This window comes from Varanus komodoensis, unplaced genomic scaffold (assembly GCF_004798865.1).
Source record: "Varanus komodoensis strain SLA01 unplaced genomic scaffold, ASM479886v1 scaffold3, whole genome shotgun sequence".
Lineage (NCBI taxonomy): Eukaryota > Metazoa > Chordata > Lepidosauria > Squamata > Varanidae > Varanus > Varanus komodoensis.
The window spans coordinates 37,274,398-37,288,064 of record NW_025335761.1 but is presented as its reverse complement, the minus strand read 5'-3'; the positions used below and the strand labels follow the sequence as shown (position 1 = coordinate 37,288,064).

Genomic DNA, 13,667 nt, shown 5'->3' with positions numbered 1-13,667 from the left:
TCCGCCACTGCATTGCTGCAATCTGCAGGCATGTATAATGAGCTGGCAAGCTCAAAGTACAGGAATGTGTGTGCGTGCCATGCCATGCGATTTATTACGTGGTCTTTCTCCTCTTCCTTTTTATCCTCAAAGCAACCATGTGAGGTAGGTTAGGCAGACAGTCAATGGCTGGCTGAAAGTCAGTGGTGAAGTTTCTGGCTGAGGGGAGACTAGAACCCAGATCTCCTGTGTCCCAGCCCAGTAATCCAACCACTATACTATACTGGCTCTCATGCTATGTTAGGTCAACTTCCCTTCCTCTGGTGTTCTCTGGATGTGTTGGACTGCTATTCCCACCATGGCTGTGTTGACTGGAAGTGATGGGAGTTGCTTCTGGGGAGCACCAAGCTGGGGAAGGCTGGATCAGTTAGTCTGGTGGCCTGGGCACATCTTTCCAATGTGATGGGGCGAGCTGTTGACATCCGTTAGGCGAGGATGCAAGAGAAACAGCATGATCTCAGCCCTGAGATGAGAATTAAGAGCCATGCTGATGCTTCCATTGTCGCTTTTTATTGTCAGATCTCCCCCTCATCTGACACCGCCACAGTGAAGGAAGAGGAGATGTTGCAGTCTAACAAGGTGCGGAACCTGAGGCAAAATGGACGGGCCGTGCCACGCCGGCAGAAACGCCGTTGGCCGTTGCAGCACCCTGCCAGGAGCCAGCCAGCAGCGCTCCAACCTGGAGGTGCCGGCCAGGAAGAGAGCACGCCCTTTGTGCTGGACTTGCAGAACTTGCCGGGATTAGCCAACGTGGACCTAAGCGCTCACAATCCAAACATACAAGTAAGTCCTTGGGTTGTTTAGGGTTAGTCTTAAGGCTTGGAACACATGAATCAAAAGTGGTGGAATCCATTGTTAACTTTAAAGCATCCCTGAGTTACTGGGCAGCTGGTCTTGACCTGAGCTGCTGGAGCAAGAATGTGGGAAGGTGCAAGGAGAAGCCAGCAGCCGCCAGGAGCTTGCTGCACTTGGGCTTGCTGCACGAAGATCCAGTCAGAAGGGCACTTTTGGTCGATCATAGCTTCTTCTCCTGATGCTGGCCTGTGGCAAACCATATTCAGATGCAAAGGAGAAAGCCAAGGGACAAGCATGGTCTCAGTAGAAATGAACTATGAGACATTCAGCTGGATTTCACAGAGCATAGAACCTGTATTGTTCCAACAGCGGGTACACTGGAATGGAAAGTATTTAACCCGATTCCCCCAGCTTCTTGCTTCTGTGGTCATTCAGCCGCCTTCTTTGCCTCTGACTCCTTGGGTAAGATAAGTTTATGGGCAGCCCTGTCCATGGACATCTTCAGGGCCTGTTGCTGGGCAGCCTGATGTGGATTGTTCAGGGGAAGATGGGGTATCCACAGGAATGCTGGAGGTGGCCCTATGAACCCCATCCTCATCGATCTCAGAATCTTCACTGGAGGATATTCCCTGGCCTGGGCCTAGATTGGATATGATGCAGCTATGGTATTGGGCAAAGATAAGGAGGAAGGAGCAGTTTCTTCATCATGAGGGGCCCAGCCGTTTAGGGCTTTATGCAACAGAGCCACAAACTGAATTGCACTCAGAAGGCTAAAGGGAACGTTAGCACAATGTCTGAGCCATGTTCAGTTTTCACGTGGCAGGCAGGCTGTTGCGTTCTGTGCTGGGTGTCGCCCTCTGGGTGGACCCTACCTGCCAAATAGATCCATTTGAATTACTAGCTCAGGCTAGTAAAAGCACTGCATGTGAGAGAAGGCCAACAGCTCAGTGGCAGAGCAGATGCTTTGTGTGCAGAAGGCCTCAGCTTCAGTTCCTGGCATCTTCACATACAGCTGGAGAAATTCCTGCCTGAAACCCTGAAAGCTGCTTCCAGTCAATGTTGACAAAGTGGGCCAGCGGAACTGACCCAATAAAAGGCAGCCTCCTGTATTTATTCCAATCTGCCATTTGTGGATGCTAGCCATCGGTAAGAGGTGCCCCTACTTGGGCAGCTGGTGACCGTCTTAATGCTTTTTTAAGTACAAGAATAACAAGAAAGAGGAGAAGTTGTACAGCTTTGAAAAACAAAAACCTACAAAGGTTATCAAGTGGATAAGCTTTGGAACATCCTGTTATATAGAACATTTTCTCAAAACGTCAGTCAGTTCACACTGCGATAAGGTTAATCCAGAATGGTTTGTGTTGCAACAGAAAACATCTAACAGAAGGTTCTCCATTTACAAAAGAAATAAGAGGATGCCAGTTTTTATGCAAAAATGTCCGGTTTGGCCAAACCTCTGAATAAGTGTATCTGATGAGTCAACTTTTCCATTTGATTAAGGTCTCATATTGGTTGATACCACAAAAGCAAGACGAAATGACTTTGTTAGTTTTGAGCAATTTCCATACTTATAGTAAAAGTCTGTTAACTTGCTATAAATCTTTATATGAAGAAACTTTTCACTCATTGAAGAGATGCCTATTATGGATAGCCTAATGGGAGGTTTGCTTGGCCTTTAAAATGCTTTGTTTTAGCCTGTCTTTCGAATTATGATCAAGAAAAGAAAAGTTATAACCATCCCCTCACTGCTAATTCTGTGGAGGCTAAAACTTCCGATGTTTGATTACTTAGCGTATTTAATTCCAGAATGTGGAGATCATCTCCCAGCTCCTTTGCAGTGATAGAAAGAAGTGTGAATGCCACAACTGTGCCAGAAAAAAGCAGGGAAAGGGGTTCTTACATATGTGCCAGAGCTTACCTAAAAAAAAAGAAAAAAAAGAGCTGGATTGGATTACGTAAACAAACCTGTTTAAACAAACCCTGGGTAGCTGTGAACAACTGGGAGCACGCATGCTGGCTTTCAACTGAATGAGCCCTCTAAGTTAAACAAACAAGGGACTCTCTTGCCTTGGCTTATTTATTGGGATGTCCAAACCTGGAACTCGAGGTTGCTGGAGTGAGCTACATGTTTGAGTTGTAACCCACTCCAACATCCTCCAGTTCTGGATTCAGACAGCATAATAAACAACCCAGAGATGAAGCATCCCTGCATTGTTTAACACAGTGAGAACAGAATGGGAGTCCGGAGTCGCTCCCATTTCATTATCAATAAGACATGATTAACAAACTGTGGGTTCTTTGCCACATGTGGACTAGATCTTTCAGAACATACATCACTTGCACATGTCGAGACAGAAAAAAAGACCGGCAACTTCCAGCATCTCCAGCCGTGTTGGCTGAGGCACGCTGGGCATCGCAGTCCTTTTGTCTGTTTTAGCATGCAAAGTATTGTGCCTTGTCACTTCGCTGCCTTCTGATGAGATACAGGCTAGGCGGGTGTTTAGCCTGCTCATATGAGGATAGAAAATGGGAGGGGACCTTGGCACCCAGGCAAGTTCGGCCCCGGGAGGTCTTATATTCTCTGTCCTGTGCTTTCCTGCTTCTAGACAGACTTGAATTCTGGCAGCTCTCTTTTTAAAATTAAAAAAGCACTTCTCAGTAAATGGAGACAGCAATAAATGCTTCCTGTCATTAGCAGGTATTAGAAACAAAAGCCACACTACACCAGACCAAAACATTATCTAATCCAATATTGGGTTCCCCACAGTTGGCAACCAGATTCACAAGAGAATTTTATGAATCTGGAAATTCACAAGCAAATTCACAAGAGAATTTTGTCCTGATACTGTTCTTCAGAAACATGTACTTAAAGTCAAACTGCCTCCAATAGTGAAGGTGCTGTCTAGGCATCAGGACTAGTAACCAGTGACATCCCCCTCCCTGAATTGGTCTAATCCACTTTTAAAGTTAGCTTGTGGATGGCCATCACTTCACCTTGTGGTTGCAGATTCCATGGTTTAACTGTGCACAAGTGAAGAAGTACTGCCCTGACCTCCCACCATTCAGCCAAGGGGGTGATCCAATTTATGAGCAAGGAGCAAAAAGAATCTACTTTTGCTACCCCATGCATAATTCCATAAACTTCTAATACGTCTCCCCTCATTTGCTCTTGTTTTCTAAACCAAAAGTCTCAAACCTTGTAAGTTTTTCTTACAGAAAAGTTGCTCCAAGCTCTTGATCAGCTTGGTTGCCCTTTCCTGCATCATACAGTGGCAAGAGCTGTACACAATATTTCAAATGTGAATACATCATAGAATGGCATGAAAATATCATCATGTTTGTTATCTTATTTTTGAGCTCTGTCCTAATTATGCCAAGGGCAGAATTCTTTTTATTACATGGATGCTACACGCTGGGTGAACATTGCTGTCCACTTTGAGTCCAAGTTCTTTTTCCTGGCTATGTTGTACCTGCTCAGACCCCATCAGTGTATATGTGACATTAGGATTTTTTGCCTCAGGGCGCATTACCTGGCACTTACTTTGAACTGTGTTTGTGATACACCTGCTTTGGAGAAATCTTCTTGGCGCTCCTTTCAATCTCTTAGTTTGGTGATGTCATCAGCAAGTGTAGCCATATCACAGCTTACCCTCAGGCATTTGTGAACCCGTTAAAATGGACGGGTTCCAATACAAAACCTTTGAGGATTCCACTTCTTAAGATTTTCAGTTGTACAAATAGTTATCTTTAATCATTCTTTCCACAATTTAGCTGGGACAGCTGTTAAGGTAACTGGCCTATAATTTCTAGGACTGTATCCTTTCTCAAGATCCCTTTAAAAAATTGGTATTGTGTTGCGTGCTTTCCAGTGACATAATTTTGTTAGGAGATCAGAAATTTCACATTTGAGTTCTTTAAGAATTCCCAGATACCACCCAGATCTAGTTATGTTTTAATGAGTAATTTGCCTGTAGGGTCTAGAACATCATCTTTTGTCAACACTATTTGCCTCAGTTACTCATCAGTCCACGTGTAACTGTACATCTTCCAAGGTGAAGGCAGATTCAAATAATTATTTCAATATTCCTGCAATCGCTTCCACCTTTAGCACAGATTTATCTCCCTTGTCTTTTAATAGTCCAACTGCTCTCATAGCCAGGTCTCTGCTCCTATGTATTCAGTGTCCTAACAATTTAGTTAAAAATGTGAGCTATGATTTTTTACATCCCTTACAGTCTGTTGCTGCTGCTTTTGGTTCCAGTTTGTGTTCATTTTTCTTTTCATTTGGGAAGGGTTTCAATTTTTGAAGGAAGTCTTTTGCCTTCTAATAGTGTTCTTGATTCTGCCTATTAACCACTGTTTTTCTCTTGGATTTGGTGGTTCCCTTCCTGATGTGTGGGCTATTTTCAGTGATTGTGGTGTTGAATAATCCCCAAGCTCTCTGTTCAAATGTGACCCTTGAGTTTCCCTTCCAATTTCATTTATGAACCCCTTTTGAAAAGTTTTCTCTTTTGAAGTCCACTGATTTAGACTTCTGTGGCATCTGTCCACTTGTACATTTGCTGAATTTGATAGCACTGTGATCACAGTTTCCAGTTGGTTCAACAACACTTAAGTATCACACCACACACTGAATGTCCCTCAAGATTAAGTCCAGGGTTGCATCCGCTCTGTAACTGCATGATCAGCTGTTCCAAGGTATAGGCATGGACAAATCTTAGCTGTGATGGGAACATACCTTTTCCCAGTCTACATGATATTCTGGAAGTCACCTTTCTTGATAAGTATTTCTTTTTGATTCTGCCCTGATTTCATTCGCTGACATATGATCAACCTGAGCATTTTGCTTAGGGAGCAATAATATGTCCCCCTGGATAACAACAACATCGGTTCCTATAGTGATTCTGTGGAGGAGTTTGCTGTATCTGAGAATTCTTGCTTGCTGGGCTCTGTGTCCTTCAATGTGCAAAGCAACAGCCCTCTTCCCTCTCCAGAGCTGGGGAGAAGAACCTCTGGGTCATGGGCCAAGTCTAGCTCATGGAAGTCCCCTTTCCAGTAACAGGGCCCCTTCCCCTTCCTTCCCCACCCTCTTTCCCCTGACTGTCAATCATTTGGAGGTCTCCTGGCTTTCATGCAGTTTTATCCCCATTCCAAAATGTTGAATTGCTCCTTCTAAGGCTTGGCTACCAACAGTAAGAACATTCAGCTGAAAATACTGGTATTTGGGGTGTGTTGTTTCCCTTTTTGTTTGTTTGCTGTTTTTGCCTTTGGCCCCCCTGAAAGGTGGATTTAAAGAACCAAGGTAGCAACTCTGGTTCCTAAGATAGGAATCTTCTGGTGCCCAACTTTAGGAAGGGACACCTCTGTCTGATGCTGGTTTAGTAGCTAAAGTGTGCACTCAGCTTTGTTTCCAATACCAAACAATGTTGCCTTCATGCTGCTTTATGTGTCCCTCCCTTGTTTATGCTGTTCAGCTGTTGTTGTCTTTTACAACAAATAATGAGAACATATGTTGAGGATTCAGCTGACCCATTTTCTCAGCATGTGCTAAGGTAGACTTCTTAACTGGCCACTCAGGAGAGCCATATGAAACTGGATAGTATGAAGCAGAGGTCTTGTGATCTCTGCAGCAACCACATCACCCTTCCCCAGCTTGACTCCCTCTCTTCAGGCCAGCAGCTCCATTGTCCTGGGAGTGACATCCTCCAATAAATCTGGAGCAGGTTAGACTGGGGAGGTCTGCACTAGATTTTCTTCTTATAAATTAGCTCCTCAGGGTTGGCAGTGGTGCCTGTGATTTTTATTGTAGGAACTCAGCCCCTAAAGATCCCTTCTTGGAAAGCTGGTAGTCTGCATCCATCTTCCACCTTTGCAATAAGGATGGCTTCTGTGTATTGTTGAATGTCTCACACAATGGCTGTAGGAGCCTGTGCTGACATAACTTGTTTGCTGCCTCCTGTTGCATCTGAATGCACATGTACTTTGGAGTGTGTTTGTAGAGCCCAATGATACTTCTTGACTGGGTTCACAGGATCAGTAGGAAGTCAGCAACTGCTAGGAAGTTAGGTTGCAGAACAACAAGCCCATGCCGTTGTATGTTACAGTGGTGCCTCGGCTCACGAACGCCTTGGTTCACGACCAAATCGGGTCATGAACAAAAATTTCATGAAAATTTTGACTTGTGTCATGAACTTCGCATTGGGTGGCAACCAAGATCATGGCCATCTCCCCCCGCCCTTAGTGGGAAGATGGCCACAATCCAGTTGCTTTCGTGCAGGGAAGGCGTGCGTGATCACGGGCGTGCTCCCGCAGGAAAGACGGGTGCAATCTCGGCCATCTCCCCCTCCCCAACCAGCACAATCGCGGCCATCTCCCCACCCTCCACCCCGCCTGAGTGTGGAGATGGCCACGATCGCAGTTGCGTTCGTGCAGGGAAGGCATAGAGGAGCCGACGACGGAAGAACTTGCTGAACTGCGAAGTGAGCAGCAGAAGGCGCTTTCTGAGGAGGATTCCACTGAGGAAGAGGAAGACGGGGAGGAGGTTAGCAGTGATGTGATACAATCCATTAAGAAAAAATGGAATGAGTGCCAGGATTTCTTTGAGAAGCACCACCTCAACATAATTGTAACGAACAGAGTGTTGAATCTGATGAACAATAACGTGGTCTCTCATTTCCAGAGGGTTATGCGATGCAGGAAAAAACAAGTGACTATAGACAGATTTTTCACCAAAATTGACCCTGCAGCTAAGAGACAAAGAAGAGAGGAAACCCCTGAAAGAGATCTCCCCAATGTCCTTATAGAGGGGGGCTCTCTCTCAAAACGATAACCTCCCCCCTCACCTAGGTTAGTGTTCTCCACTGTGCTGTACAGTACTTTGTCACTTTGTTTCAAATTTTTCTGATAAAAAAATAGTTACAGAACAGATTAACCTTATTTACATTGAACCTTATAGGGAAATTTGACTTGGCTCACAACCAAAAATTGGCTCACAACCACATTTGGAGGGGCCAGAATGGATTAACCTTATTTACATTGACTCTTATGGGGAAATTTGACTTGGGTCACAACCAATTTGGGTCACAACCAGAGTCCTGGAACGGATTAAGTTTGTGAGCCAAGGTACCACTGTATTAGGCAAATACTCCCCAGCAGGCATCCAGCAAGTATACTGTAGTTAACAAACCAGAGAGTCTTGTTAACCGACTGCCAGTTGTGCAAACATGCGTGCGTATGATCTGGTTGTTAGTGCATCTTATCCTTGGGGAGATATTTGCACCTGAATCTACCTTGGCAAATGGTAACCAATGATTGGTTACATCATGACTGCAGAGTACCTGACTTGAGAACAGATTTCATTCATCATTTTGATGGTATAATATTTGCACTGAAGTAGAATGTCAGGTTTGGAAGCTGACACAATGGAAAATCACATGGGCAGCTGTGGAGAAGAGTTAGAAATGAAGAAAGCATTGTAAGGAGAAGTGTCAGAGTGAATGTCTTGGTCAGAGAGAAGGTATGAAGGTATGAACAAGATACTTGAGGGGAATCCATGTCGTTGCTCTTAAAGGGGGTTGCGCTTTAGCACTAGAGCTCCTGAAACCATTTTATCTCATGCCTTGACTCCCAGGTTACCATTGAGGTAGTGGATGATCCTCAGGCTGAGATGGAGATGGACCTGCTGAAGGAGACCAGCAATGACTGGTCTTTGACATCTTCTGAGTGGTTGTCCCATAAAGACCTCTTTTGGCCACTGTTCTGGGAGTACACAGACCCGGTAGAAGAGGGAGATGAAGATGACAGCTTGGACATAAGGAGCAGAGGTGAAGAGGAGGAGGAAGAAGACTATACTTCTGAGTATGATGAGGAGGAAACTGTGCTGAGTGGAGTGGGAGGAGACTGGGATCAGAGGTGGCCCAATCAGAAGAACTGGGTCTTCAAAGAGAAGTATAATTATGGTGAGTCATTTTCTTGCCCTTTGTAGGTGAGTTGCCCACTATGGGACAAGGAAGAATATTAACTCCTTTTCGTGGACCAAGAGTGTCTTTTCCATTCAAGATTCCCTGGTCTTCTGTTTTTGCCCCTCTTCGGTGAAACTGAGAGTCCCAGAAGCAGTCAACATAAATAATCCATCAAAGGAAACTTTGACGTATATCCTGATGTTTCCATAACAAATCCCATAGTTATGGCAATCCCAGCCAACCCCATTTGCGTCCTTCAGTATTGGTTCTTTTTTTCTCGAACACATCGTCAAGAAACCTCACTAGGTTTAAGGCCACTGGTGTAACTGATAGATGACAACTGCCTCATTTGATATTCTCCCTATGAGGGGAGCATTTCTGTTTTTCTGCCGTGGATGCACAGAAACAGACAGAATACAATATGAGATGCCCCCCACTAATCTTCTCTATAGGTTTGAAGGAGAGGGGTCTAGAACAGGCAGCAGTACATAGCCAGCACTGATAGGCTCGTTCCACATGTATCTATCCAATCCCCTTTCAAAGCCACCCAGATTGGTGGCCATCACCATTCATCATCACTTCCAGTGGCAGTGAATTCCACAGTTTACCTATATGCTGTGTGAAGTAGTACTTCCTTTTATCTGCCTGAAAGCTCACACCAATCAGCTTCAAGAGTTCAACCCAGGTTCACATGTAATGGGAGACAGAGAAAAGGTCTCTCTCTCTACTTTCTCCTTACAGTGTTTAGACTTCTGGAACATGCATTAGACTTCTGGAAGATGGAAAGAGAAAAGCACAGAAAGACTTCAACTTGGTCTCATTTAGGCTTTGAAGACCCTTGTGTGTCTTTCCATTTTCTCGCCCTCTTCAGACTATGAAGATGAGGAAGAGTGGAGCTCTTGGTCTCCCTGCAGTGTAACGTGTGGCAGTGGCAACCAGAAGAGAACCAGGTCTTGTGGTTATGCATGTGCTGCCACGGAGTCAAGAACCTGTGACCTGCAGCGCTGTCCTGGTACCTGCACCTTCTCTTCTTCCCATCCTGTTTTCTGGTCCACAACTTTTCTGTAGGCTAAAATGCTGTGCATCCCCAACTAGTACCCTCCAGGTGGGTTGGGTGATGGCTCCCAGCATTCCTGACCATTGGTTTTGGGCTGGTGCAAGTTGTCATCTGGAGCATCTGGAGTGGTCCAGACTGGGGGATGCTGCTTTAACAGTTCAAAGCTATCAGTTCAGTGTCAGATTGTGCACTAGTTTCTGCCTGCACAAAGCTAAGAGATGCTGCCAGTAACCACACAGCATGACATCTCACCTTGTGCCTTGGGCTCGCACAGTCACATGGTTTCTACGCATGCGTGGTTTCCTTGCTTGTCCATTTTCCTTCCAAAGGGCAGCATATATCCCATCAGCCCCTGCAGCTAAAAATCAATCCCAGGGTGCACCGCTCCTGCCTGCAGCTCCGGCCTCTCCTTCATCAGCCCACCTGCCCTCCTGCGTTTGGGTTTGGTTGGGTTCATTGGCTGCTCAGCAAAGTAACTGCCTCCTTGCTGGAGAAGTGCTTTTGCACTAGAGTTGCGCTGCCCGCTGCTGCCACAAGCTGTGCTAGTGCGCAAGCACACCCACCTCCCTCCCTGCAGAAGTGTCCATGGTGCCCTGGGCACAGGTCTTGCACATGCTGCCAGGGCCTTTCCCCCTCGCACTCAGCGGGCATCAGCGTGGGCGCCTGTCCAGGAACGCCTAGGAGGGCCATCCTGCTGGACTCGCTTTCCCGCGGCCTCCCGCATGGGCATCTCTCTGGGTCAGGTTTGCCAACAGGCTGTTGGGAAGTGCTAGTCCTTCAGCTGTGGGGTTGCACAGTGGGGCTTAGCGGGGAGTTTGGAGACTTGCACAGACAAGATGAGAAGGGGCAGAGGGCGGGAGGCAGAATGGGAGGCAGCCGTGGGCTCCTTGGGGCGCTCACCCTGTGGTTGTAGTCCCGGCTGCTCCCACGTGTGCCTCACATGCAGGGCAGCCTCCACATGCGGGGACGGTTAGCTCCCGGAGTGGCTCGAACAGGCTCCGCTCCAGTACAGGGCAGTGACCAGGTAGGAGCGCCAAGCACAGCCCTTTTCCCAGTTGCTGCTGCTGCAGGGGGGTGTCGTGATGGCCACTGCCAGCGGGGTCACATGGCCGGGGCTAGGCATCAGAAGGCTGTGCACAAGCAGGGAAGAACGGGAGCTTAAAGACTGCTGATCGCTGGCAGAAATGTGCAGACCCTGTGGAAACTGGAGTCACGCATGACAGCAAGCAATGGAGAAGCATGGAAACCTTACAAGTGTAATGCCTCCAATTGTGCCATGCTTCATCGTGGATGCTGGGTTGACGCGTTACGACAAACCATGCCTGTGCGGCTTCCAGCATGCTTTGTCCTTAGGTGTGACCTGAGTTGCTCTCTCAGTTGGAAAGTGTGCCATCTCTAGATTTTAGAGATTGCTTTCCAATCATGCCAAGAGAACTAGAATAAGATGCTTTTAGGGGGAAAAAATAATGTTTGGCCAAAAACCACCTCTGCCCCTTCATCCCAGATGCTGAGAACAACCACTCACTCTTCACGTCCCTTATTTGGCAATCGTCTGGAAGAGGGCAAACACTATTTGTCTATCAGAAGCAAATTGGGGCATTTTTGAAAGTCAGCGTACATTTCCATGAAGCAGCAAGTTCACTGTGATGGTTTTGTTGAAAGCCTTAATTAAATCCACAGACCTTTTAATCCTGGAAATCTCAGCTATTGTTTCTTTTCTCAGCTGTTTGGTACATTTAATGTATCAAGTTCATCAAGGGAAAGCAACTTTGTGGGTCAAAAGCAAGTTTTTGGGCCTCCATGTACCGAAATACATTTTCTCTTCCTCTAACGTATTTCAAATGGAATGTGTTGTGTTTTAGGAGGTTCACTCTGACCCTTATGCTTCTGTGGTTTTCTTAAGGAACAGATGGCGAGTTGGCCTTTGCCACTGAGGAGACACCATTTGAAGCTGAGAATGCCACAGGGATCCTGAACGCAGGTTAGTAAAGTCCTCATTCTTAGGGCAAACGGACTGATCATTGCATTAGGGATGGCGAGAAATTTACCTAATTTGCAGTTCCTGAACCAATGCACAAACCAAAGCACTGTTAACCGTCAGTATTCTCTCTTCTCCACATTTTGCCGTGCAGTTCTCTGAAGAAAAAGATGTGTGAAAAAATGCATAGATTTGGCGAAAGTGTGTATGCTAATGCATATATTTTTAAAAGTAGCATGAAATACATTAGGGAAGTTGCTTGCAAAAGTGCGTATATTAGGCAAAATGTCGTACAGACATTGTGCATATCAGGAGAAACACAGAAATGTGTACAGATTTTTGCAAGGACATTTCACTAAAAATATTACGAACTGATGCAAAAATAGGAAGGAAATAGGAGAAGAGGAGAAAAAGCATAACTGGTAGATTCGTCCATCGCAATTTGCTATGCCATGGATTTACTTGGCACCCAAGCAATGGGAATATAAATGCATTCTGTTATGGCAAGCAAATACATCTTTTGGTATTGACTATACAATCCTGAATAGTCTTTAGACAGTCTCTGCTTTCCCTCTTGTGACCCCTTTTCTGCGTTCTTATTGCCTTTCCCATTTGCTCACCCTTTTTGGGCTACAGCTCCCATTTTGCTGACTGGGGATGATCAAAGCAGTAGTCTAAGGCATCTGAAGGTCACCTGGTTGAGCAAAGGTGATTGAAAGAACCTCTGGCTTGAGGACTGGGAAAAAGGATCACTCACAGCCTTAGAATGTTTGCTGCCCTGGCCAAAATAAACTGCCAGTGACTTATTGCTGATTTTGTGGTACGCGTGTTTGTGTGCGTCTCTCTCTTTTCATAGATATGGACAGCTGTGAGAAATGGCTAAACTGCAAGAGTGACTTCCTCAACAAATACCTGAGCAAAGTCTTATCAGACCTGCCCAGCTGTCCTTGTTCCTACCCCCTCGAAGCTGTTTATAGTGCCGTCAACCTGCGAGATGAGCAGCAAGGCAAGAACTTCCGCTGGCGGGATGCCAGCGGACCCAAAGAGCGGCTGGACATCTACAAACCCACGGCCCGCTTCTGCCTGCGTTCGATGCTTTCCCTGGACAGCACCACGCTGGCTGCACAGCACTGCTGCTACGACGAGAACACCAGGCTCATTACCCGGGGCAAGGGGGCTGGAGCGCCCAACCTCATCAGCACGGAGTTCTCCCCCGAGTTGCACTATAAGGTGGACATGCTGCCGTGGATCCTCTGCAAGGGGGACTGGAGCAGGTACCATGCCGTGCGGCCTCCCAATAATGGGCAGCGGTGTGCTGACAACCCCCCGGAGGACGAATTCCTCTCTCAGCTGCAGGAAGCCCGGGAGTACTAGTGCAGCCAAAGAGAGGGCGCGAGGAGGAGGCGCCCCAGTCCCCCACGGGACACGGTAGAAAACATAGCAGGATTTCCCCAGACCCACTTTTATGTCAACACAGACCTCTGCTTTAGAATGGCTACGGAGTGTGCATTTTGTCCTCCATCCCCTTGGTAGCAGGGAAGGGAAACCTCCCTGAAAAACTGGGATGCCTCTGGCCCTTGCCTTCTCCAGGGGCCTCCACTGTCTTTCTTGACTTCCTCAGTGCCCAGCCATCACCACAGTCCAGGTGGCCCAGGTGGGTGCTTTGTAACCCTCAAGCTGGCCAACAAATCTTTCTGAGGGCTTCTGGGTACAGGACGGGCCTGTGAAAGTGGTGTGCATAGTAGATGAATGGTGCATTTCAAGGTATGCTTCCCAACTCCTTTTATGCTGCATTCCCAGAGTCTCCCAAGGCAGACTGGGAGTTCTTGCGCCATGG

General features: G+C 46.6%; 1 protein-coding gene across 3 annotated transcripts in view; it reads left to right on the top strand.

Annotated features, from left to right (window-relative positions):
- ISM2 (isthmin 2) overlaps positions 1-13,330 on the top strand; it is a 33,277-nt gene extending 19,947 nt beyond the window's left edge. For all 3 annotated transcript variants that reach the window (XM_044436802.1, XM_044436803.1, XM_044436801.1), the window contains 5 exons: positions 559-822; positions 8,465-8,792; positions 9,667-9,807; positions 11,756-11,833; positions 12,687-13,330. In XM_044436802.1, the coding sequence (XP_044292737.1) occupies positions 601-822; positions 8,465-8,792; positions 9,667-9,807; positions 11,756-11,833; positions 12,687-13,204 (1,287 nt within the window). In that variant the 5' untranslated portion in view covers positions 559-600 and the 3' untranslated portion in view covers positions 13,205-13,330. The remainder of the gene's footprint in view (positions 1-558; positions 823-8,464; positions 8,793-9,666; positions 9,808-11,755; positions 11,834-12,686) is intronic.
- The last annotated feature ends 337 nt before the right edge of the window (positions 13,331-13,667 follow it).